Genomic DNA, 25547 nt, shown 5'->3' on the forward strand with positions numbered 1-25547 from the left:
AATCCCACCTATTCCATGGCTTTGCTCATTTACGTGGTCTTAATATCTTGCCCCAGCACTACTTCATATGAAAGTGGCTTCATCTTCATTATTTCACCAGTAGTTTACATTTATATGCGTCATTTTAACCCTGTCTGTTACCTACAAAAGCCCTAACTTGCATATTAAAATCATCTAATATTAGTTAACAGGATTCGAAAGACCCACTGGTTCTGCAGGCTAACCAACATTAAAGGTAATTAATTGGAGTTTGTTGAGTGCAGTTCAAAAGGCTAAAGCTGAAATAAATTTAGATCAATAATGGATTTATAATAATATTAAAAATCAAGAGATTATACTTTTTCAGGAAATTGGTAACAAAAACTGCGAAAACAAAAACGGTAGAGCTATGCAGTTAGAAGTTCAGGGGGTATTGGATCAGATTGAAGAACTACATTAGTAACAATATCTCTTGCTCTACTTAAGATGTTCTTATATCACCAATTAATTTGAAGCTGTGGCGTTTGGCACTGAATGGTTTTACTTTTTATGTCGCAAGTAAATGTGCATGAAATCCCATGTCTTAAGTCCCTGTAAAACTGCCCTTAAAACTTCCCTAGGGCCAGTTTACATCTCGCCATAATTCTGTTTTGCATCAAATATTAAGGATACTTACTAAATTTATTAATTCACCTGTAAAGAAACTTAATAACATCAAACTTGTGTAATCAAGCGTTGGCCTGCTAGGACAATGTCTAACTGACAAAGATTAGGGTTAAGCAACTATCCTCGCAAAAAGGGAGATCTCGAACCGCATGTAGATCTCTTGAGGGTACAACCTCAATACATTCAACCAAATCAGTGAGTGGACTAGTTCCATCATTAATGCCTGTTGTTTTGTTCTCTCAAAGTCAATCATACTATACGCTTTTATATTACACGTTAAACATGACTGTATAAAACCTCTTAATATACAAAACTGTAATTTCTTAAAAAGTTTGTAGAGACACTTACCTTGAGAACATTCTCGAACTGTAAAGAAAGTAAAAGGATGTTGTGTACAGCCATGTCTGTAGCCATAAAAGCGTTGTGCACAAGTCATCCAGTTTGTGCAAGGGCATCTTTCCGGCTCACCATGACTATATTTGCAATATGAACATGATTGAGTAAAGTTGCTTTGGTTATATCCAATTGGACAAGCTGCTGGCTTTGAAATTTTGTTCTTGTTTTTCGAAACAAATGAATTACATTTAGATTTCGAACCAAAACATTTTGGCCTTTTGCCTCTATTTAAACTTTTGAATAGGTAGATCCTTCGATATTCTAAACAAAGAAATGAATTAGTGTTGTTGATTCTTACAATAAAAATAAACAAAGGAATTAACATTTAGTTTTACAATGTTTTATTTTGCTAATCTCGTCACCACCGTAGCACGCAACATATGATGCAAGTAATTTAGTCAGAATACCTTTAAAAATTATTACCACAAATAAAAACATTGTAACCTATGATGTATACATAAATTGATACTATTACAAACGTAGCTACCTATTGCTGGTTTGCTTGTATAGACATGTAGATCTTGTGGTTGGTTTAATCCTTCTGCAATATGTTCTAAATCTTTTCCAGTTCGTTTATTAATAGCAAATATACCATTTGCTTTTATGTCAGACCATATTACCTTTTCACCAAACATTGATATGCTATATGGGTTACTTAAAAAATATCTAGATTTCCTTAATACATGCACTGTTGTTAGCTCTAAGTCTGAAAACTTGATGCCTTGTTCTGATTTATCACACCAATAAATACGCTTGTCGATTTTATCAATGGCAATCCCAGTAGCATACACTTTAAAGACAGAATGTATGCTTTCTGTTCCATCGTTTTTAATACGATAAATTAGATCGGAATTGAGTTCAGAGTAGTAGATCCATCCCATTTCTTCATAGAGCTCTAAATCTCCAGGTTTAATAACTTTAGCATCTAAAAATGACTTTTTATGCCGTCCATCCAATGTTGACATCATTAACGTATGTTCTCCAAACCAGTAAAGAATTTTCCGAACTTTGTCCACAGCAATACCTGCTGTATTTTGTGATAACAAAATTGTAGAAAAATTTAAACCATTTTCTTTCATACGATAAACCTAAGGTTAAAAATATAAACTCTGTGTTCACCTTCCGTTTGCAATTTGCTACTTAATTTAATGTATCTACACTGATTCTGTGAACTTGCAGCTCTTAAGTAATTTTAAATCCAAATTGGATAATTATTGCCTAAAACTAGCGCAGCGTTAGAAAAGCAATGTTAATGAACCGCCAATAAAATATGGCATAGCAAGGAGTCGAACAAGTAGAGTTGTGTCTTAATACATCTGTGCACAAAGAATGTGTTTCGAGGAGCATTGCACTGAGTGTACAGGAGAATATATTTTTTTTATAGTGTTTAAAAAATCGCATGCAGATATACGGATTAACTTTCTTTGGTAAGAATTTTTTGCAAAACTTATCTCTATAGAATTCACTTTCATGATATCAAGTCCAAAAATTAAGTTCTTAGGTATAAGTCAGGAGGAAACAATTGCATTTAAAGCTTTCCAAAAAAAATTATGCTTCCTGTCCAATGGTGGCGAGTAAAATCAAACTTTTCCAAAAGATCTGGAAATAATCATAGTTCATTACAAAACAATTAAAGAAATTTCACACCCAACCTAAACATCACACATTCCACTTTAAAACAGTTTAAAAAAACCCACATCTTGTCATAAACTTTTACCATTAAAAGATTCTAATGTATGATGCTTGATTTTCCAGTTGCATAAAGACAACACATTTTTAAAGGACAGTCTAATCCCTGTCACATATTGGACCAAATATAGAACTGGGTGTGGAAATATAACAATGCCATTATGTTTAGCATACTTCACTAGTTCTATTTTTTGTCACAAAAACAATACCCGGCAGTTTCTTTTGGCCATTGAGGTTAAGTAGTCTTGTCTTGTAAATACGCTTGATGTCTAAACCACTACATAGTAAGCATGTATGGAATTCAATCCTTGGTGCTAAGTATTTCTTCCTACTCATACCAACAACCATATCAAAATTCAAAGAAGATACTTTACTTAGAATCTTTACAATGTCCTCAACCTTCTACACACGCAACAATAAAGTCATACAATAACAGTTTTTTAAATCTAATAAAAGACTACTCATTGTCAGATACAACTTACATTTTTAGTCTTTTTGTCGCTCCAATATATGAACCTCTCATATGGATCAAAATCAAGAGCACTTGGTGATTGCAGAGTTGCAATGGATGGTGTTGTTAAAGCTGACACCTTAGTTCCATGATGTCCAATATATTTTATCAAGTGATCAATTGTTCTATTGCCTTTGTTAGCAAAGTATATTTCAAAGTCTCTTTCAGCTTCCACACACGTCTCAGATTGATTGGAGGATATTTTCATTCCAGTTGGACATGCACACTCAAATTCATTGTTTGGTTTCGTTAAGCATAAGTGTGAACAATTATTTTTAGAAGATAAGCATGGAGTTGAAGCTATGTGTAGGAAAAACAATAAAAATAAACAAATACGTAACAGAAATACAAAAATTTTTTAAAGCAATAAAACTCACCACCACTGTAGTTGTAATTAGTTATCATTCGAATTTCCTCTATCCTTGTTGAACGGTCCTTTGTGAAAACCATTTTTCGTCCTGAAGTGCGAGGTGTATTTTTGACGTTATAAAGTGAATACCAATCAGAAACATATGCTATTTTTTTCTTTGCATAATATGCTAAACTAAAGCCAAAACTAACTGTATGTTTTATTCTATAAACAAATCTTTTGTTAGATCCATCGAAATTTGATGATCGAATCTCATTCTTGACTGTGTCAATCCACAATAATCGTTTATTTTCATAGTCAATACTTAAGTCTTCTGGATGACCCAGCCCAATTTTCACAATTGTCGAACGGTTCTGACCAGCGAGGCTGGCTCGTTCAATTTGTGCCGTATTTTCCCTGGAAGATGACCAAAAAAGCAACCTAAAGGAGAAATATTATATATCATAGTTAAAAAGAGATAAGGTGATCACTTTGATTCTTGGATTAAAAACAGCAACGACTGCATGAATATTTACAGATTTACATTTTTATTAGTAACCATAACTTTGTTCTGTTTTATAAATACATTTTCATAACTTGAAAAAAGCTCAAACTTCATATATCCTACCAATCTCAAGGAAAAAGTTGTTTGCAATATTCTATTTTCACGAGGGTAAATAAATCTTTAATAGCAAATTGAAAATTTGTTTGTGTTTTTTAGCATCAAAAAAAAACTGGATATTGTTATTTTTACAAACAAAAATTTTCACCAGAATTTACAAGATTACCATTTTTTTATATTTACAAATTTAAATATAAAATCATAGGTATATGCCAAATAAGGTTATTTTAAAGAAAAATTGAAGTCAAAAACCAACTTTATCTCAAAATAAGCATTTTCCTTCCCTTATAAACTAGCACATAAAATAACGATTTTAACCCCATGTGTGAACATTTATGTCAGCACTATCAAAGAATTTGAAAAGTTTCTCAAGTTCTTACCCATATTAGGCGTTTAAATAATAATGGAGAATTTACAAGGTGTAACAGAGAATAGGTCAATCAGAGATGTAAACTAAATTTAAAATAAACATTGCTGCAAACAGCAATGAAGTTCAGTCTGCTGTAAAGCTTTGATTTTTAAAAAGCTCACGTCATTTTTTGTTAGAAAAACACATATCTTCATCTAAGTTAATAAAATTCTGTAACTATTTTGGAGAAATTCTATTTTTAAGGTAAAAATTTAATCATAACAAAAAAAAAATCAAAAAGTCAATTTTGATTACAATTCTTTTTTAAGTAAAATTTTGAATTGTAAGGTCATCTGTTTTATATAAAGCATAAAAATTTAATTTTAAAGCTAATTTTAGCTAAATATTTTGGCAACAACGTGCACAATGTAATTAAAAATATTTACCCAGCAATAGGGTTGACGCAAATTGACAATACATCTGCATCCAGCTGAAACAATACTTTCTTAAACTGGTTTTTAACATTGTAAACTTGAACTGTCTTTTCATTTGAATCAAGAAAATAAATATTATTTGATGTCCAATCAAATGCCAGCTTGTGAATTGAACCAATAAATGGTAGCTTTTTGTTATCTGTTCCATTTAAGTTAGATTTGTAAATAGTACCAGATACAGAAACTGTATACAGTTTCTTGTTGACAGGGTCAATCGCAAACCTCCAAATATCAGCACCAATATCCAATACCTTTTCTATGGCACCTTGCTTATTACCAGTGTTAGTATTTATTTTAAAACGTGATATTGAACTGTCTGCAACAAAGTATAAACATGGTGGTCGACATGACAGTTCTCCTAAACAAAAATACAATTCGATACAATGTGTAAAGTAAAAAAAACACACAAAAGCTTTGTTTTGAAAAAGGGTATTTAAATAATTTTCCTGTATGAGATTTACCTCATGGGGAAGGGTGTCTTCTCTCTTTCCTTAGAAAAAATTTCCAGAAAATATTAGAATTTAATCTTTATGCAACTATTTTGGAGTGTTTTTTTTAATTAAGCTATTTTTATATCAAATACATTTTTACATCAAACACAATTATGATGACTTATCATCTCAGCCAATTGTCCAAACATTTAAAGTCTCATTAGAGGGTATTTAATCTCCTTGGAGTTGCGAATCACATGATATTAATTACAAAACATGGAATCACATAAACAACAGTAACTAAATTCTTTATGAAAGAACAGATACAAAAAAGAGATCATATTTCTTCAATACCTGGTTATGGCATCTTTTCTCAAGTTGTGTCTTACAGAATAATACAGAATAAAATATTTTCACTTGTAGTTTAGAGCAATTAACTATAAGATGATATGTAAACAAAATGTGAAGAATGAATATATTTTTTGCCTTAAAAAAACTGTGTGCAAACATTAAACTTAATTTGGCATGTTTAAGAAAATGTGAAGTAATGATGGCAGAGTGAAGATCAGAAAAATACAACAATGACATGGATAATACCAAACAACAAGTAATATGAAAATCTAATACTATATAATACAAAAAAATCAACAACACAAAAAAGTAAAAAGTTGAACATACCCTGAACACTTGCAAGCAATGTTATTACTATCAAGCTGTATACACATACCATAGCCATTACTTGTGCTCACTGCAAGAACACGTTCTAATGACTAAGAGATGAATATTATGACAATAACTCGTAACTGTTTCCTTTTTGTTACCTTGACGAAAAGTGATAAGCATGATAGCAATCAACGTCACAAGTAATTTCGTCCATCACAATTTAATTTGAATACAATTGCTAAACTTTTATTGTATCATTAGAGATGTATAAAAATTCTTACCGAATTCATCAAAAATTGTAATTGCAACCAAATTGCCAAATTTGGGGGGCTGGATACTACTCCAAATTTACGACTTCCTCATTACGACTTTTGACTTGGATAAAGAGTTGGTTTTAAAAAAACCTAAAAACCATATGCTCCAAAAATCTTTTGACATACAATACCAACTGCATTAATTAAATGTGTTCACAAAAACACTGTTAATATTTTTTTTTCAAACAGACACTTTTGGTTACCTCTTTTATTGTTTCACCACATTAGCACAAATTCCTTACAATGCTCTTAGCATAAGTAAAGTTGGTATTTTGACATTATTTTCATTAAGAATTGAACAGTACATCCAGGATAAATTTCTGATCATGCAGCTTATTTGTAACGTTATAATGACTTCTCTGCTGAACAAATTAGGCCATAACTGAAATATTTATGAAAAATGTATGTAAACAAATGATATTCTATATATCATAAAAAACACGGCAAAGAAATGACAGGTTTTTGATGAGCTGACATTTGTAGTGGTATCTTGCTTTTTACCTTAAAATAAATACTACTTAAAAATTCCTCCAATAAAAGGTCTTCTAAACAAAAGCATTTATTTGAATCCATAACTTTCTTTAGTCAATAATAAACTCAAATAAGTTCCAGCAGAATTCATATTGACATTGTTTGCAATTTAAGACTAAACTTTATAAACGTTTCTTCACACAAACAGGGCTCACTTTCACAAAATTTTCCATACTAAATAGTCATAGTAGTAAAAGTTTATTTTGAAATAAAAACCTGCAGCCACAAATTACACACCTTATACTTTTTATTTTTATTCTTGCAACCTTATGAGAAAAAGGATTAAACAGTGGCAATGACCATGATCATATGCTCTAGGTGAAATAGTGTGATATACGAGTTGAAACCCTTTTTAGTGGCAAGTTTTGTTAAAATTACCAAATAGCCACTTCTTAAAGCTTAGAATTTTTTTAAAAATTTCCACCTCTTACAATTTAAAATTTTTTACAAAAAACTTTGGGTGAGAGTGAGGCTTGTTTAGGCCTCTCCTTTCCCTGGCCAAATTGGATTAAGGTGATTTGAAAAACAAAATTGTGAAATTATTTAAACATATTACATCCCAATATTTTTATTCTATAATGCAGCTACAAAACTACAAAAATTGAAATTGATCAACTTTACAAATTTTTTATTAAAAATAGAAAAGATTAAGTTCAAAAAAAGTAAATGCTTCATTGAATAACTTTTTTTAAATTGTCAACTGTTAAGACTCACAACAAACTGAGATTAAACCAGATAGCTTTAAGTTGCGTCATGAAGAAGTATTAAGAATACATATTGATATCCAAAACGTAGAACCAAATTCATTGACATTAAGTAATTCCTCTATAGTTTTAACTACTAAAATGAAATAACAGAAACGAACAAGCTCGTTAGAACGTGATCATTTTGAGAAGTTTGTTTTGTTGAAATACCAGCTTTCAGATTCTTTCTTACAAAATAAAAATAACCATACACAAAAAATTATTTAATAATATAAAAATGCTGGATATTAATTTACAACGTAAGTGCAACTCTATGTGCATATACCGACATCAGTTTAAAAATTTTGTCCTGGTAATAATTTTTTTTAGCAATCAGTATTCTCTGATACAGTTATTGTCTTCGCTTGAACGTTATTTTGATTTCCAGGTTTGTTATTTTCGTTGTGGATACTTGCCACTTCAGGTGTGCCAATACTACTGTAGCGTGGTGGAAGACCAAGACTAGTTGTAGAAATTGCTCGTGCTGGTATATCAGTGTGTTGTGGCATGGGTGTACCAACACGAGACGAATACTCTGGTGGTTCAATGTTGAAAGGATCACCAAGCTCAAGTTCAGCAGCGACAAAATCTGTAATGGGTAACTTCTTTTCATCAGCATCATCAAATTCTACCCAAGAATCAGGCTTGTTCTTTTCATCACCAAATTGTACCCATTTATCATTTGATGGCTTTATCACAGAGCTATTTACGGGATTGTCTGCAGCAGCTGCTCCCATTTCAGCATCATTCTCCGGAATTTCATAAATAGGGTTGCTAAAACTAGTATTTTTCTCTGCTGCTTGCACCGGGTGCTCCTGATTTAGATCATTGTATAACTCATTGTTGAATGTGTTAACACCATATGAGACAGCTGGTTCTTTTTGCTTTTTTCTAAAATATATCAGTTTATTTCATTATAAAAAGGTACACAAAGAATGTTACATTCAATTACTTAAATTAAACTTTATAGAAATAAATCAAAATTATGTTTTTAAACTTAAAAAAGAGTACATTTACCTAGTGCATTTATAATACGTGAATAATAAAACAGCAATGATTATAATTATAAAAACCAAAACCACAATTAGAACAGCTGTCTTTGTTTTCTTTCCATTGTCCTCATTTTGTTTATCATTTGCTGGAAGCTTGCCATATGCCAATCCGAGATCATTCGCTATCTGATTTCCATAGGTATCCAACATAAGCTGTGTTGATTTCTTTTTCACATAACCAGTAACTACTGCTTTTCCCATAGTTGGTTTTAGAACTAAAAGTTTAACATCCAGTTCTTTGTCATCTTCAAATGTAATATCAACCACCATGTCAGTACTTTGAAATGTATTCGGAACGGGAGATTCTCTGCGTCTATAAAATAAAAAATGTTGGTGTACCATACAATTAAGAAGACGAAGAAAAGAAGAATTTGTTTTAGAAAAGTTGAAGCAGCACTCGAAGTGTTTACAGCAGCAGCCTTGTTGATTTGACTTTCTACAAGACGATATAGTTCTATTTTGAGCATTGCTAACATACTGGCTAGCATTGAGCAGTATTTGATCAACGGACATGATGCATTATACAAGCAGCAGTATTAAAATGCAAAAAAAGGTAGTTAACTTTTCTGGAAGGGATTGAGTTTACAGTGATTATGGAGAATGCTTCCAGGGTTACCACTATATTTCAAAATTAATTATGAGAACATTGAGGAGATCTTAAGAACTTTTTTACAGTTCTTTAAGGTATTTTGATACATAAACATGTGGATATTTTCTATACTTTCGCATGAAGACGAATATAAATATAAAATAGAACAAATAAAAAACAATAAGTTTAAAAGTATCACAAACATCTTAAGAAATTTTAGAATTCTAATTTGTCGTAAATTAAAGAATATTTTATATGTAAAAAAAGATATAAGAATGAGAATAATTTTGGTGTTAAAGTTTGGATATCCAATGTTGGTAAGAGAATATGTTTAACCCTTTTTGTCTTTCCTATTCACTTTTTATGTGTTTATATTTACACCTTGATACTTTGTTACTATTCCAAATTTTCAATTACTTTTAATTTTCCTGAAAAAATTCTTTGGAAAATATGTTCATTTTTTGAGTTCAGTGAAATGGGTAAAATCTTTTTAAAAAACTTACATTTAAAATTTTTTGAAAATCTCATTTATAAGCGTTGTTAGTACATATTGTTACGTTATTATTTGTTTGTCACATTTTACAAACCTGACTTTTAGCTATTTTTTGTCCATTTTTATACATTATAAATTGATGATGTGATGCAAAACAACACATTAACCCTATATGTCTTGGTAGTACCCTTTTTTAAAAGACAAAAAATTTTGGCCTTTATCCCAAAAAGCAAATTATTAAAACTTTACAAACCTCTGACACAAATTAGTTAAAAGGAAGGTGGAATTTTTAAAGATCATGACCAGAAGCAATTGACAAAACCGTCTATATCTATCTTTAAACCTGTCAGTTTTCACTTGTCAATTGTCACAGCAAACTTAGGGTGTAGGCTCTTAGTTGGATTAAAAATCTTCTAAAACTTTTCAGATCGTGGAGCTGTTGTTGTTTTATACCACAAGCTTTATGGAAAGTGCATGTAAAGAATTTTTTACATTGTTTACCTGTCAAAGTTAAAGCTTTGCAGGTGCAAGGTACTGCCCAAGCTATGCTGCTTGAGAATTTTATGCCTATGATTGTAGCTTGGCCACCTTGAATTTTCTTACATTCAGAAATAAGGATTGCTAGATGTTAGAAAAAGGTAAACAAGAATTTATCGAAATCTTGACATAAATACATACTTTCTTTGTGTCGATGATTCATACACACAGGTGTTGTTAAAGCAAAACAGAGCCATGTATTTTGCGAAAGTTTTTCGCAGATCATTGGATGACACCTAAGAAGTAAAAAAAGTTAAATAGAGACAAATAACTTAACAATACGCTAATACGCTATAGGAGATGAAAACAGTATTGAAGGGAAAAACATTTATGGCCTGTACTTACGGCATGGTGTGTTTTTTTTCCAAATTTCACTGAAACAACATCATTTCCTAGAAAAGACCCAACAGTGACAAATTTGAAATAAAAAAGTCCGAGGACAAAAAAAGATTGTTTTTTAACAAATTACATTATCGTCACCACTATAATCACTGGAAATCACTCAGCCTACTAGCTATACTCTACAGCTTTTTCTACCCCTTAGAATTAAATAGTCAATACCAAAAATTGACTAACTAAATGCCCTAAGCGTTTATTAATATTATTGAGCTTATTTCCATCTAAAATAATCATGACTATCATCATTCACTGCCTGCCTGTCTTCTTTGTTACCCAATGTCTAATTCAATACTTTTTCCCTGTAACACATAACACTGACATGAAGCACCATTTCTTCTACTAACCAGCACAGACAACTTCCTGGGTTTACACTATAGCACTAACCCTAGTAAACATTTTCATTGAATATTCCTCTGTTTACTTGATATAACTTATAGGTAACAAAACATTTAGATACTATCGAAAGGCCTCTATAGATACTAATGCTTCCTATCTATACAGGCCTTTCGTTTTCAGAATATTTCGAAAAACAAATATACAAGAAGGTGAGAGCCCTTTAATTGCTACTATATTAAACTATGCTGCAGAGTTAACTTTAAAACCAAACCTGCATAAAGTTGACATCGTTGACCATAATAATTCTCCTTGCATCGACAGCTAAATTTTGTTGTTGGGCAACTTGGGCACTTAATACAAGTTCCATTATTCTCACAATGATTCTGTTCACATGCTGAAACAAATTTGAATTTTTTTATTGTCGGTGAAACTCAGAAAATACATTATTACATCATACTATATATTAGGATTAATTTAATAGGTGCATCCATTATAATTATAACAACCATATTTTCTCTATTTGTGCATCAAAACCAATTTGTGCTTCAAAGTGCATGAAATAAGTAAAGATACATGAAATATCAATGCAGAAAATATGTAACCCCTGTAGATTTTTCCACAGACTGGTGAAAAATATATTTTGAAATGTAGATAAAATAATAAAACATAAGAGTCGTGCCAGAAGAAGTCAACCAAACCAACCACTGTGCAAAAAAAAAAAGGTTTTCCCTAAGTTACTTAAAAAGTTACATGATTTCTTCTGCAGACAGAAACTAAAGCAAAATGTAGCTTTACTTATCCTGTCCCTGTTAGTTTCTACAGAATCTCAGAGGAAAGAAAATAAACAGGAGAAACAATTTTTTTTTATTTATTGAAACAAGTTGTGATGTGCAATCTGGTGGTCACATTAAACTTAATTTTAAATTTTAGTGGCTGTGTGCATAATATATTCTAAAATTGAAATTTATAACTATAATTGGAGCAAATTTAAGGTCTTCTTTTATTGATTAGGACACTTTCCTGTTAGTTTTTTTAGAATTTTATCTTAGAGTTTTATTGTTTTTACTTTAAAATTGTATTCAGCATCATTAAGTTAATGTGTGCATAAATTTTTAACTTAATCCGACATGTGAAAATCCAGTGTCCAAGCCTTCTTTATTTTCAAATTGTACTAATTAGCCTTATTTTTAAATTTAGATGGATTAGTAAAAGATTCAAAACTGTAACATCAGGTTGTTTTGTTTGCAGAACGAATTCAAAAATTTCACACCTATATTAAAATACCCGTATACGTCTGTCTGTCTGTTACACAAAATGGTACCGCAAGAAGTGACACGCACGCAATGTGATATAAAAAGAAAGGATGAACCTGTGCATATTTCCACGGGCCACCGACTAGTTTTATTAAGTTTCAGGTGAGAAGTTCTAAAATCACATTTATGTTCTTTAAAAAAATTAAGACGAAGCAGTGGCAAACTCCAAAAAACTAATTTGGGAAAGTTGTATCTTTAACTGAAAAGTTTGTTCTAAAAACAAATACTTTTCAAGAAAAAACAAACAAACAAAAATTTATTATAAAGAATTTACATTTACATTATTTTTTGTCTCAAAATCATATTTTGAAAAAACTACACTTTTCAGTGAAATTACTGTGTTACTTTTTTCCTAAACCTTTTCCTCCTTTTTTGAGTTTTGATTTTTTGTGATAAAACAATGTGCAGAATACTGCAGCAAAATATCACCTTATTTTTATTCAGAAGTTTATTATGTGTACATTTCTTCTTTAAACAATAGAAAATGCAGCGCATTAAAAGCATACAGAAAAAAAGTTGCTTCTCCTTTTTTCTTCTTTCTTTAAAGACAGAACAAACCATTGGGAAAGTTGCAAAATGATGAAAACAGTGTAATCTGGTATGTTGGTTTATTGTAACCTAGCAGGTAAAAAAAAACCTTCATATTGTTAAAAAAAACTAAAAGAAGTCTAATTTGTGAATTAGACTTTTTGTAGTTTTTTAGTGCTTTACATAATTATTTAATAATTATTATGTGCCAAGTGCTAAATTAGTTTACTAGAATTTACAGCTATTTATTTATTTATATTACTATTATAAATGACAGTTATTCTACTTTATACCTGGCAAGGTTGTACTTGATGTTAAATCTATTGTTGTTTTTAGAACTGTTGTAGGTTCCTGTGTTGTTTTTAGAAATGTTGTAGATTGATCTGTTGTTTTTAGATCTGTTGTTTTTAGAACTGTTGTGGTTGAAGTTGATTCAGTTAGCAATTTGGTGGTATACTGAGCTGTACTTGTTGTTGATTTCCATGTTGTTTGGGCTGTAGATTGAGTTGTTGGTATGTGTGCAGTTGTGCTTAATTCTTTTTTAGTAGATGGAACTGTGCTTGCAACAACTGTAGTGGCTACGGCTTAAAATAAATATTTCTCGATAACACTATTAACAAGCATGTTTTAATTAGTGGCAATTTTTTAACACTGTAATATCAAGCGTTAAAAATAATTAGGTGAATTTTTAATGAATTTACAATTATGTCACACAAAATTATATATACATACAAGGCTTCTGCTGGCAATGACGAATGCTTAGAAGTCACTTTTCTCACCAAAACGTGTTATCAGAGATAGTTAAAAATGCACAAGCATACCTGGTTGAGAGCAGTTTCTCTCACACTTTTCTTTAGTAAGAAACCTATTAGCATTTCCACCACATCCACCATAAGCAAATGTTTCACATCTTTTTGTTTTTTCATTGTAATACCATCTTAAAAAATATGCCATACAATGGCCAGAATCCTTTGGATATGAACAGGCATTATCTAAACATTAATCGTTATAACATAAAAATCTAATTATACATTAAAAGATAATTAGAAGTATGTTAGTATTTATCATGTTGTATATATTATTATGTATAGACATCTATTCTTTTCTTTTTAGCCTTTCATCATCATCATCATCATCATCATCATCATCATCATCATCATCATCATCATTCTCGGCCTAACGTTCGTTTTCCGTGCTAGCATGGGTTGGACGGGGTATATTAATGACCTTCTTCCAATCTGATCTAGACTGTGTTAGAGCTAAACTCACCTTCCTCCGTGTCAAGTCTGCCCTTATAACCTCCTGTCAAGTCTTTCTCGGTCTGCCTCTGGGTTTTGCCCCAGGAACTATCAAGTCTCTACACTTTTTTACCCAATTATCGCCCTCCATCCTTTCCAAGTGCCCCACCCAATTCAATCTTCTTATCTGGATAACATTTTTAATTCTACGGCTACTTAACCTTCTTAGCTCATCTGAACTCTTTCTTTCTCTCAGAATGGCGTTACCATCCATCCATCCATCCATCCATCCATCCATCCATCCATCCATCCATCCATCCATCCATCCATCCATCCATCCATCCATCCATCCATCCATCCATCCATCCATCCATCCATCCATCCATCCATCCATCCATCCATCCATCCATCCATCTAACCATTCTCATATCATTCCTTTCTAAACGGTCAAGATCTTCCTGCTTCACTGCCCATGTCACACTACCGTCCAACATAACACTTCTTACACAGGCCTCATACAACCTTTTAACTCAATTGACAAGACTCTGCTAGTCAACAAAGGAAGTAACTCTCTAAACTTTTTCCAAGCAGAACCTATCCTGCAAGTAACACTTCTTCCAACAACCCCTTCACTGCCCAACATATCACCTAAGTAACAGAAGCTCTCAACTATCTCTAACGAGCCATTGTTGTACATCATTGAAGCTGGAAATACTTCATTCCCTATAATCTCACCTTTGCAACGCTTGCTTATAAACTGAATGTCAGCTCTTAACCTTCCACCAATACTACTGCACTTCTTATGTACCCAATGCTTGCAAGTCTGACAAAAAATTCAGTTACTACCAACCCCTTTCCTGCAAACTTCACAAGGCCACTTTCCAACTACAAGGTTACACTTGGCTGCAATGCTACTAATCATGACTTTAGACTTTGCTGTGTTCACCCTTAGCCCTTTTTCTTCTAGTCCTTTCTTCCACTTCTCAAACTTTTCAACTAATTTTTCCATCAACTCTGCTATGAGAACCAAATCATCTGCATACAATAACTGCCATGGACAACCTGTTCTCAACTCCATTGACAGCGCTTCTAAGACTAGAACAAACAACAAAGGACTAAGTACAGAACCCTGATGTACACCAAAATTTACACTAAATTCATCACTAAGTGAATCGTTAATCCTGACACGACTTCTAGCATTGCTGTACATAGACTGTACCATCGTCACTAGCCACTCATCCACACCTAATTTTCTCTATCAAAAGCTTTCTCTAAATCTACAAAGGCAAAATAGAGATTCTTTCTCTTTCCTAAATACTTTTCCTGAATCTGCCTGAGTAAAAATATTGCATCTGTAATGCCACGCCCTGGAACAAAACTAAATTGCATCTTATCTATATCAATTCTTTCTCTAAGTAACTTATCAATCACTCTTTCAATAACTTTCATTACTTGATCAACCAACTTCAAACCTCTATAGTTACCTCTTTCTAATGCATCACCCTTGCCCTTGAAACAATTCACTTTGGGCAGCAAAATAAACTAGTTTCCTGGATTAGTAAAATTAAAAATGTTTTAAAGAATACAATCAGAAAGATTGCGTTGATAGAAATGAGAAATTAGAAAGCTATTAGACCCCCATTTCATGCATAGTAAAAATATCTTTTTGCGTGTCTATGTATTAAGATAGAAGTTGTATTTGTTGGCAGTTTAAACATTTGGATAGGCAACTTAGGTTCACTTAGAAACAAAAATTGGTACTACCAGAATTATAAACAGAATGTGTGAAAATTCTATAGAACACAACATAACAAGTCAGAAATTTGTTTCTTTAAACAGAAATTATATCATTATGATAAACAAACAAAAAATAATCTATATATTATTGCATTAGACAAAAATATACTATGCTGATGCTTATGAAAGGATGTATGATAACATACATCCTTTTCATAAGCATCGTGTGTTTACACATCGCATTTCCGAATTTGACCTTCAAAATATGCTTAACACGCTTACTTTTAGACAGTTGTTCTACCTTATTCATACGTAAATTAGCACGAAAAAAGTTTGTTGTGTGTAAATTTTAGTACAGAATACATTTTGCACAAACATTGTAATGCAAAATTCTTTTTTAAGAAACAAAAATGATTGCCCAAAGAAGTTTTAAACATATTTATATTTTGTCTAAAACATTAAAATTTCCTATTTTCTCACAATATTTAGTGAAATTTTAACACGAACAAATATTAATATGCACAAAAAAAATTAATATGTGCAAATATTAATATCCATAAAAAGGTTTTCTTTTATGCTGTGCATAAATTAATACACGTAAAAAACAGCATAATTGAAGTAAGTCATAGTCAAGGCCTAACTTTCTAAACTTATTTAAACCGAAAGGATAAACTGTTGTTAAAAGAAGGTGCAAACATTAGTATGCGTAAAGTATATAGAATATTGTTATACACAGTTTTTGGTCTGTTGGACTGAACCTATTTGCATTGCTTTTACCTATTCATTCACGCTTACTGACTAACCAGGTCGAGTCTGAAGTATATGCATGTATTCTTCCAGCCTTGGCATTTGCATGGCATTTTTTAAGCAATTGGAACCTTGTCACACTTACAGTCTTTATGGATATAAAGAAATAGTCTGGTATTAAAAAAAAATTACCTGAGCAACGAAGTTGGCATTGATATTTTGTTGCAAAATTATTTCTGTTTCCACCACAACCTCCATAAACAAACTTCTCGCATTTTCCAGTTGCATTATTAAAATACCATCTGTATATCTTTGATAGTGAATGGCAGGGTCCATAATGTTTTGGTAAAACACAGACATCTGTCTCATTCACAGCTGCACAAAAAAATAAAGTTAAAAAACTGTCAATATAAACTCATAAAAAAAAAGGAAAAATGAATGCTTTAATCACATTTTTTATTTCCTTTAGACTATTCAGACAGTTGTAAGTTAAGTGTAGAAAAACAATTTAATGTTCTTTTGCAGGATGAGACAGTTAAACATTCTAAATTAAGGAATAACAAGCACCTGTTTTTAATATACAGTTCTTTCCTGTCCTATCAATAATCATATTGTCAGGACAACTACAACGATAAGATGATGTTTTCAGAGTACAAAAGTGACTGCATCCACCATTATTTATTGTGCATGGGTGGTCTAAAAAAAAATAATGCTGTTGACAATTTTACAAAACAAGAATATAAATCTTTTGTTAGTTAAAGGTTAACAAGTTTTGTACATGATTTTGTCATAGGGTTGCTTATAGTTTCAATAAACTCAGTAACTATCATTATTCTAAAAAAATATGTACACCTAGTCTTTATATAAATATTCTTTCTTGTTATTTTCCTTTATGTCTTGTTAATCTCTGTAATAATAGCCATGATTTGTCTGTCTTTTATGGACCTACTGGATTTAAAACATCAGAAAAAACTAATAATTCAATTCTCAGAAAAGTTTGAAAATCTGTATTTTTGAACCGTTTTGACTCATTTCTCCCCCAAAATTCGCTATTATCAGGCCAGAAAAAAAATTATTAAAAAAACATTGGAGGGTCAATTGTTCTCAAACTTTCCACACAAAATCAAAATAAACTAATGATCCAATCCTGAGAAATGTCGTAAAACATAATTTAGGATCATTTTTGCTCATTTTCCACGTAAATCTGCTATTTTTGAGTCGAAAAGATTCCTTCTAAAAAAACTATCTTTGCCAAATGCGAAATTCTATTGCTTTCTATCTTTATGCAAAAAATAATCAGAAGGAGCTAATGATGTAATTCTGAAGAAGGTTGGTAATGGGCTGACCGATGAACAGACAGAAGGGCAGACGCACAGTCAGGCACAGGTCATTTTATAGGAGATGTACCAGATAGGTCCAATAAAATATAATTATAGTTGATTCTAAACAAAATCACAATATGAAATCCTTACTTAACAAAAATAAATAACTAGTAACTGCTTATATTACTAAAATTCATTTTCCGAAACTTTTCGAAAGTGTAAGGATCCAAAAAGAGCTGAAATCATGATTCGAAACTCACCACAATGATAGAAATACTTAACACAAACATGTCAAAAAGCTAAAAATTCTGGTTCTAACAATACAAAAATTCTGGTCTATATTATATACACTGACTGATATATTTCCTAGGTAACAACACAACGTCATTTTTTAACATTAATAGAGCAACTATAGAAACGTAACATTGTATGACTTTCCAAGTAAATTTTTACAAAAATATCCATTGAAATTTCCAATTTTTACCAAAATATACTCTAGTGCATTTAAAAGATCTTTAGGTCAGCTGAAACATACTAAGTTCTCTTCCAAAAAAACCTAGGTAATCTCAAGACTAAACAGTTTTTATTCCTTAAAATTTTTCATTCTACTAAAACTAACTCAACTGGAATTAGTCTGGATCTCACCCTTAGGCACAGATGAGAGCTACAAAACTGATAATTGATGAATGAAAATAAAAATGTAAATAAAAAAAAACCTGTTGTTGCAATTGAAGTTACGCATTTTAATCCACAGGGACTTTTGCAACATTTTTCATTAGTTGTACAATCTCCATCAGTTATACACGCCTTTGTGTTATTTTGCTGACAAATACTGGATGTGTTGTATTTACATACACCAAGGTGTACATCTAAAAATAAAGAAGCAAACAATTTATGCCAAGTAAAACATAACAGAGAAATAATGTGCAACTTTTCATTTATTTATTACAAACAATACCTTGAATGCACTCTCTAACTATAAAAAACATAAAAGGACTTGCAGGACTACAACCAACGACGGAAGAATAGCCTCGTTGAGCACAGGTCATCCAATTGGTACACTGGCAACGAAAGTTTGCACCAACAGGATCTGAGCAGGAAGAGCATGTGGATGACAATCTGCTCTCACGGTAGCCTCTAGGACATTTAGCAGGATTACTTGTATAAAATAAAAGACTAGAGGGACAACTTCTTCGAAAGCAAATTGCAATACCACGCAGTGAGTAGAATGAGTAGAATGAGAAGAGATATAGTTTTTTCTTGAGATCTAAAAAAATAAATTCTAATTAATTTTTCATGTTCAACTCAACTCAAAATAAAAATTGGCTCAGTGACACTGAAATGGCTAATATTCAAGGACTGTCAGAAAAAAAAGCAGACAATACACACATAATCCTATTAAGGTATACTTTTGTCTCTTCTGAACCTCCCAATGCTGCTAAACTTTTTTTAAAAATCATTGCTTTTGTCATTTTAAAAGTTATGACCTATTTTGTTAAAGTCAAAAAACTTGGCATGCTTGTACAAAGTTTTAATATACCAGATTTCAGGTCATTAGGATCAGAAATGACGTCACATATGCCTAAAATAAGTCATTTTCCTAATTTTACAATAAACTTAAATTTCACAAGCATTACTCACGATACAGTCTTAATTGTCGATAGATTTATTCACTAAATAGAAAAAAATGATTTTATATAAAAAAATGAACTTTAAGGTGGCAGTAACCCTTTTAAAAAGCGGAATTTTTTTTTACATAATTAGTTACAAAAGATTGTTTACAGACTATATATTAATTTTTTTCTGATATAACACACTTGTCACAATTTTATGGCTAAAATACTATTATCTTTCACCAAAAATATTCAGCCTCAACAATTCCTCTTTACAACAAAATTCATGAGTAATTAATTAGTTCTGCCAAATATAGTTTAAGTCTACGGGCTTGCGAAATTGTACAAAAAAAAATGACGTAATTATTAAAGAGAAACGTTAATAACAACAAAGATGGCACATTATGTAGAAATTTAAGACGATCTTCATTATACTACACTGCATGAGCTTTAACTTTCGATAGCATTTTCGTTTTACTTTAAAATTTTTAGACATGCTTGGTGAACCATGCAGCCATGATACGGTGTGCAGAAATCTTTTTATTCGTAATATTTTTCTTTCAAAAGTGTTCGATGCAGCAGGGGATGCTAACAAAGAATCTTTTGAAAAAAACAAAAGGCTATTGTTAAAAAAAATAAGAATGAACAAAAAAAATCCGCACACCATTTTAACAGGGTCAACCAAAGGTTCATTTAAAATCAGAAGCCGGTCTAAAATAACGAGATTGTAAAAAGTTGGAGCTTGTAGAAGTTGATTTTTTTCTTGTTTATGATACCTTTTTAAATAGAAATTTCTGCTGACTCAGCAATTTTAGTGCTAAGGTAAAATCATTTTATTATGTATTAAGGCCTACATTTTTAGGAAATAGTAAAAAAATGGTATAAATAAAACACTGAGTAAATAATTTAGCTATTTGGACAGCTAAAAAAGGGTTACTGTCACCTTAATGATGTTATTAGGTTCAAAAAGTTTCTTATTATTACAATAAAATAATTATTCCAACAAAAACCAGAGTTTACCAGAAATATTGATGTTGTCATTAACTTTATACATATTTAAAAAAAAATTTGGTATAGCTTATTGGGAATAACTCTCGCACTTTGTGCAGGAGACCGGGGGTTCGATTCCTCTAGGCAGAGATTCAATATGGGCCAGAGAATGTTACCATAGCCCCAGGTTAACTCAAGCCATGTCAGGAAGATTGGGTAAATGGCATACTGTGCGGGCCGTTGGATGTTGCACATACTTGTCTACTAGAGTGAGGACCTTAATTACAAGCTCATGAGCTTGTATTAAAACACAAATGTGTCCTGCAAGAATGGAAATTCTTGCCTCTCTGAGCACCGACCAGGGAGTAGTTGTGTGTTCAGATCTCATCTTGGTAACTATTTTTACTTTTTTTTTGTATTTTTGAGAAGATAAGATAAGTGTTCCAAACCTTTATTTAACTAACTGGTAAAGTAAAGGTGCTTCTACCAAAGTTTTCAAAAATGAATGTAGGCAGAATTTAGGTCTCCCCAAATGCCTGGAAAGTAGTTTGCGAAAAATAAAATTTCCACAACAATACGTAAAAGAAAAACGAAGACGCTCCACCACATAAAAATAAAGGCATGAACGAAATTCTTTTCACTATGCTAATAACACGCCAACATAGAGAAATATGATTTCGGAAACACTCCGAAAGAACGTAAATTTTCTCCTGGTAATAAATTTTTTTAACTGCAGCTATTTCTTTTTTTGGACAATTAAGATTTACTCTTATTATTTTTATTTTTATTTTTTTTATTTCGCTTTTTCTCACTTAGTGACTTTCTTAACTCCGTTTTTTTTTTTTTTTTTTTTGTTTTCGTTTTTTTTTTTTTTTTTTGGGGGGGGGGGGGTACTGAATTACTGAATTTCGCAAACTTTACGTGGGGCTTGTGGTCTTTCTTCGTCCTGTCAGTCATATTGCCGCACGTAGTGTAGTGGGTTCGTCTGCGGCTCCCAGTTAAAAGTAGTTCTTCTACAATATGACTTACACGCATTACACTCGCCCGTCATGATCAGAGGTCTGATCGGGGTGAGGCATTCTCTGTTAAGAATGAAATACGGATGTGCTATGATAAATATTCACCTATGTATACACAGCATCCGGATAAACTATGTAATGTGTTCGTCTGCGGCTCCCAGTTCTGGGGACCGCAGATCTAATTCCGCTCACTGACAGGCAGTGTGTTAGTAATGAACAAAGTAGTTCTTCTACAATATAAAAAGTAACAAATTTCAGAACTCAATTACATGCCCAGTCAAAGAGGTTGCAGGTACTTTATGCCAGTGCTAAGGTGCTAATAGGATAAAGGCAGGCATATGACACAGTATCTCATTTATGGAGATTGGGGATTAGGTGACTGACAGACTGTATTGACACCTATAGTAGATTCTTGAGGATGTGTATGCAGAGCATAGTATTTTTCAAAAGGCTTTCTTTGCCTTTGTTGTTTTTAATATATCTGAACCAAAATACTTGTTGACCATTGTAGGTAATAGGTGGGGAAATGGGTTACTTAAATGTTTTGGCACATTTTACAGACAATCTTTACCCTATCTTTTTTCCAAGTTCATATCTGTAATAATAGCCATCATTTGTATGTCTCTGTGCAAAATGGTACCACAGTAGCAAAACACACAAAATAAGGTTTATAAAGGATGAGTAAACCTATGAATTTATCTAGGGACCACCACCTAATTTCATAATAACATAAAATATGCTGACAGATGATTCTAAACAAAATTGTATTGTCACATAAAAATTAAAAAAAAAATGTAAAGAGACCTAACCTGTCATAGGCATGTCATTATAAACATGTATTCTTCTTGGATGATCAAGTCCACCAGTCACATAGGTAACATTATCTCCACTGTGTTTATCAGCAGCAAAGATAGCTCTTCTGTATGTGTCTGTCCAAAATACCTGGTCTTGTTGAACAGCTAAACCAAAAGGCTCAATTACATTGCCAGTATTTCTAACAATATAAAATTTACCAAATATGTTTACACTCTTTTGAATAAGTAATCTATGATCTCTGAAGTTTAGATCTGTAGATCTAATACTATAAGAGCCTTGATCGCAAAAATACAGTCTATCTTCAAATTTATCAATAGCAAGTCCTGTTACATGCTGAAGTTTTGAAGTATATGTTTTTCGATTTTCACCATTTGTATTGATACGCACAATTATTTCTGCAGCAGAAAAAAATAGCAAGCCCTTTTCTTCATACAATATTAAATCAGTTGGATTATTTATTGCATAGTCCACAAGTGTTCTGACAAACCTGCCATCTGAAGATGACACTTTAAGGGTTCTACCATAATTGTCAAACCAGTATAAAAGTTTTGATATTTTATCAAATGCTAAACCATGCAATGTTCCATTAACAGACTGAACAGATTCAAATTGAGTTCCATTAGTTAACATGCGATAAATCTAAGAAATCAAAACAAAAAGAAGTTACACAATGTTGTTTAGTAATTTTTAAAATACAAATTTACTTTACATTTTTATATAAGTTTACTAATAAAAAGTTGTAATTTTCAAAACAAAAAGCAATTTTTTAAATATTAATAAAAAAAATAATCAAGGTTATACTAGATGTAAAAAACAAGAAATTCTATACCATTTTAGTGTGATGATCTGACCAGTAGATGTATTTACTCCAAGCATCATAATCTATTCCAACTGGATATTGAAGTTCTTTTTCTGGAGCAGGAATAGGTTTCGTTGTAAAGCCTTCTTGAGACTGGTACTTTATTAAATGATTAACAGTTTTTGCACGACTGTCAGCAAAATATATTTCATACAATCTGTTCTCTTCAACACAAGTTGTGGATGAATTTAGCTTCATTCCAGTTGGACAAGCGCACATATGACTGTCTCTGGATGCTTTCAAACAGAGATGAGAGCACTCATTTGTTGAACATGGCTTTGTAACTAAAAAAAGGGTAGCTGGTAAGATAGCGTAAAAGCACGTGAAAGCATGTTTTATCTTTAATGAACAAGAATTTAATGTATGCTCTTTTAATTTCAAGTTATAATACAATTTTAAATTGAAACTGAGGATCAAAGTTAAGCAACATACCGTTGTATTGAGAAATATTTAATGCCATTCTCAGTTGATGAAAACTTCCTATGTAGTTTGGGTTTTTTATTACTGGTATAGAACTGCTATCAGAATTTTTTACACTGTACATTGTTTTCTGATTGACTATGTAAGCCCGTCCAAGATGAGGCAAGTATGATAAACTGTTCAATTCAATGCCTGTTTTAATATTTTTATTAATATTAACTTGTCTAGAATTTCCATGAAAATCTGAAGACTCTATGATACCACGATGAGAGTCAATCCAAAATAAACGTTTGTTTACATTGTCAATGTAAAGATCATCTGGCCATCTTAAACGTGATGATACTACTACCATACGTTGACCACCATGCAATGTTGAGCGTTCAATCTTTGGTGATAAATAACGAGGCCCATAACTAATCCAGAATAGATACCTAAGAGATAAAAAATAACAATATTTAGCTTAATATTTAAGAAAAAAAATGATTGAATCTTCTTAAAACAACAATGTTTAAATTGAAAAATTCATCTCTATGTATTGTATTTAAAAAATAACACATTTTAATTGCCATTTTTTTCAATGATTTTAGAAAATTACATGTTTTTATAAAGAATGTGGAAATTCAGAATCAAGCTGGGATACTCAAACTTCTAAATGACAATGGACTTTAATTATACTAATAAACACCTTTGACAAACTTTCAACAAAACGTCAAAAAAATTAGAGTAGGGTATTGATATTTATGATGACAGCAACATTCTGGTTCAAGGAATTCATTATGCTTTGTTGGTATTTTAACCTGCTTTCAAGTCCTCAAAGTTGTGAGTGCAATGTAATAATTGCATTATTGACATGAAACTAATGTTTTAATGCTTAAAAAGCTGCAAACAAAGAAGACAAAGTTATACCCATTTGCTCTACAGACAAACAGATACAAAACATTATTATATTAGATATTTACCCATCTATAGAATTCACACATAACGCATGTGGAGTTCTACCATTGGTGAATTTAAATAAAACTTTTCGATGTTTGCCACTTGTAGTAGAAACTTCTATTGTCTCTGTCAATTTATCAGCCCAATAGAGATTATTAGAAGTCCAATCAACTGCAATTGCAGATGGTGAACCAATAGCATAGTCAAGCAAAGTTGTTTTATTCATTCCATCATATGTACTTCTATAGATTCCAACACGATCTTTATCACTCCAAAAAATATAAGAGTTTATTGGATCTAAGGCCAGTGCAGTTCCATGCCCATCAAAAGACAATACCTGTTGTACATCTGCTTTTCCTAATCCTGTTGAATCATTTAATGGTATACGTAGAATTGAATTTTTGCGGAGGACATACAAACAGGGAGACTCACATCGCATGTTAAGGTTTTCTAAAGTAAATATTATGATGCACTTTTTCACATTTTCTCTATGATATACTTAAAAATTCTCAGATTTTTATACATAGCAACAAAAATTCATATAACAGAATTGGTGTGCCAAGCTTTATGGTTAAAAACATAAAAACTCATCAAAATATTTTGGCAAATCAAGACAATTACAAATATGATTTAATTCAGTGATTTATTGCATTAAGTGATAAAAAATCAGTCTTTTCTATATGAGAAATATTTTTTTCATAATGCAAAGGCAATTTAATTGATCTATAACCCAAACGATTTTTTTAAGAAACTAGAAGATAATAATACAGGTTTTTTCAAGCTATATAAAAAAGGAAAATCAATAAAAAAACCCGGAAATAGCATGAATAAATAATTTTTTTTATTTGTGTGCTGACCCTTTATTT

The 25547-nt window shown here is 31.5% G+C and overlaps 2 protein-coding genes across 5 annotated transcripts in view; both read right to left on the minus strand.

Moving 5' to 3' along the window:
• The window catches only part of LOC130645729 (low-density lipoprotein receptor-related protein 4-like), a 25976-nt gene extending 18604 nt beyond the window's left edge, over nucleotides 1–7372 (minus strand). The window contains exons 1-7 of the mRNA XM_057451815.1: nucleotides 6431–7372; nucleotides 6165–6256; nucleotides 5008–5413; nucleotides 3619–4031; nucleotides 3213–3541; nucleotides 1529–2129; nucleotides 994–1302 (exon numbers count right to left, since the gene is read on the minus strand). Of these exons, the coding sequence (XP_057307798.1) occupies nucleotides 994–1302; nucleotides 1529–2129; nucleotides 3213–3541; nucleotides 3619–4031; nucleotides 5008–5413; nucleotides 6165–6222 (2116 nt within the window). The 5' untranslated portion in view covers nucleotides 6223–6256; nucleotides 6431–7372. The remainder of the gene's footprint in view (nucleotides 1–993; nucleotides 1303–1528; nucleotides 2130–3212; nucleotides 3542–3618; nucleotides 4032–5007; nucleotides 5414–6164; nucleotides 6257–6430) is intronic.
• A 153-nt stretch (nucleotides 7373–7525) lies between these two features.
• Nucleotides 7526–25547, minus strand: part of LOC130645728 (low-density lipoprotein receptor-related protein 4-like) — a 33473-nt gene continuing 15451 nt past the window's right edge. For 2 of the 4 annotated variants that reach the window (XM_057451811.1, XM_057451814.1), the window contains 15 exons: nucleotides 24705–25131; nucleotides 23758–24176; nucleotides 23296–23609; nucleotides 22460–23105; nucleotides 18987–19295; nucleotides 18745–18897; nucleotides 17274–17402; nucleotides 16899–17081; nucleotides 13806–13976; nucleotides 13278–13568; nucleotides 11415–11537; nucleotides 10754–10800; nucleotides 10550–10644; nucleotides 8755–9102; nucleotides 7526–8628 (listed from right to left, as the gene is read on the minus strand). In XM_057451811.1, coding sequence (XP_057307794.1) covers nucleotides 8064–8628; nucleotides 8755–9102; nucleotides 10550–10644; nucleotides 10754–10800; nucleotides 11415–11537; nucleotides 13278–13568; nucleotides 13806–13976; nucleotides 16899–17081; nucleotides 17274–17402; nucleotides 18745–18897; nucleotides 18987–19295; nucleotides 22460–23105; nucleotides 23296–23609; nucleotides 23758–24176; nucleotides 24705–25131 — 4220 coding nt within the window. In that variant the 3' untranslated portion in view covers nucleotides 7526–8063. The remainder of the gene's footprint in view (nucleotides 8629–8754; nucleotides 9103–10549; nucleotides 10645–10753; nucleotides 10801–11414; nucleotides 11538–13277; nucleotides 13569–13805; nucleotides 13977–16898; nucleotides 17082–17273; nucleotides 17403–18744; nucleotides 18898–18986; nucleotides 19296–22459; nucleotides 23106–23295; nucleotides 23610–23757; nucleotides 24177–24704; nucleotides 25132–25547) is intronic. The other 2 variants (XM_057451812.1, XM_057451813.1) reach the window with 2 other exon arrangements.

The sequence above is a fragment of the Hydractinia symbiolongicarpus genome, chromosome 5 (assembly GCF_029227915.1).
Source record: "Hydractinia symbiolongicarpus strain clone_291-10 chromosome 5, HSymV2.1, whole genome shotgun sequence".
NCBI lineage: Eukaryota > Metazoa > Cnidaria > Hydrozoa > Anthoathecata > Hydractiniidae > Hydractinia > Hydractinia symbiolongicarpus.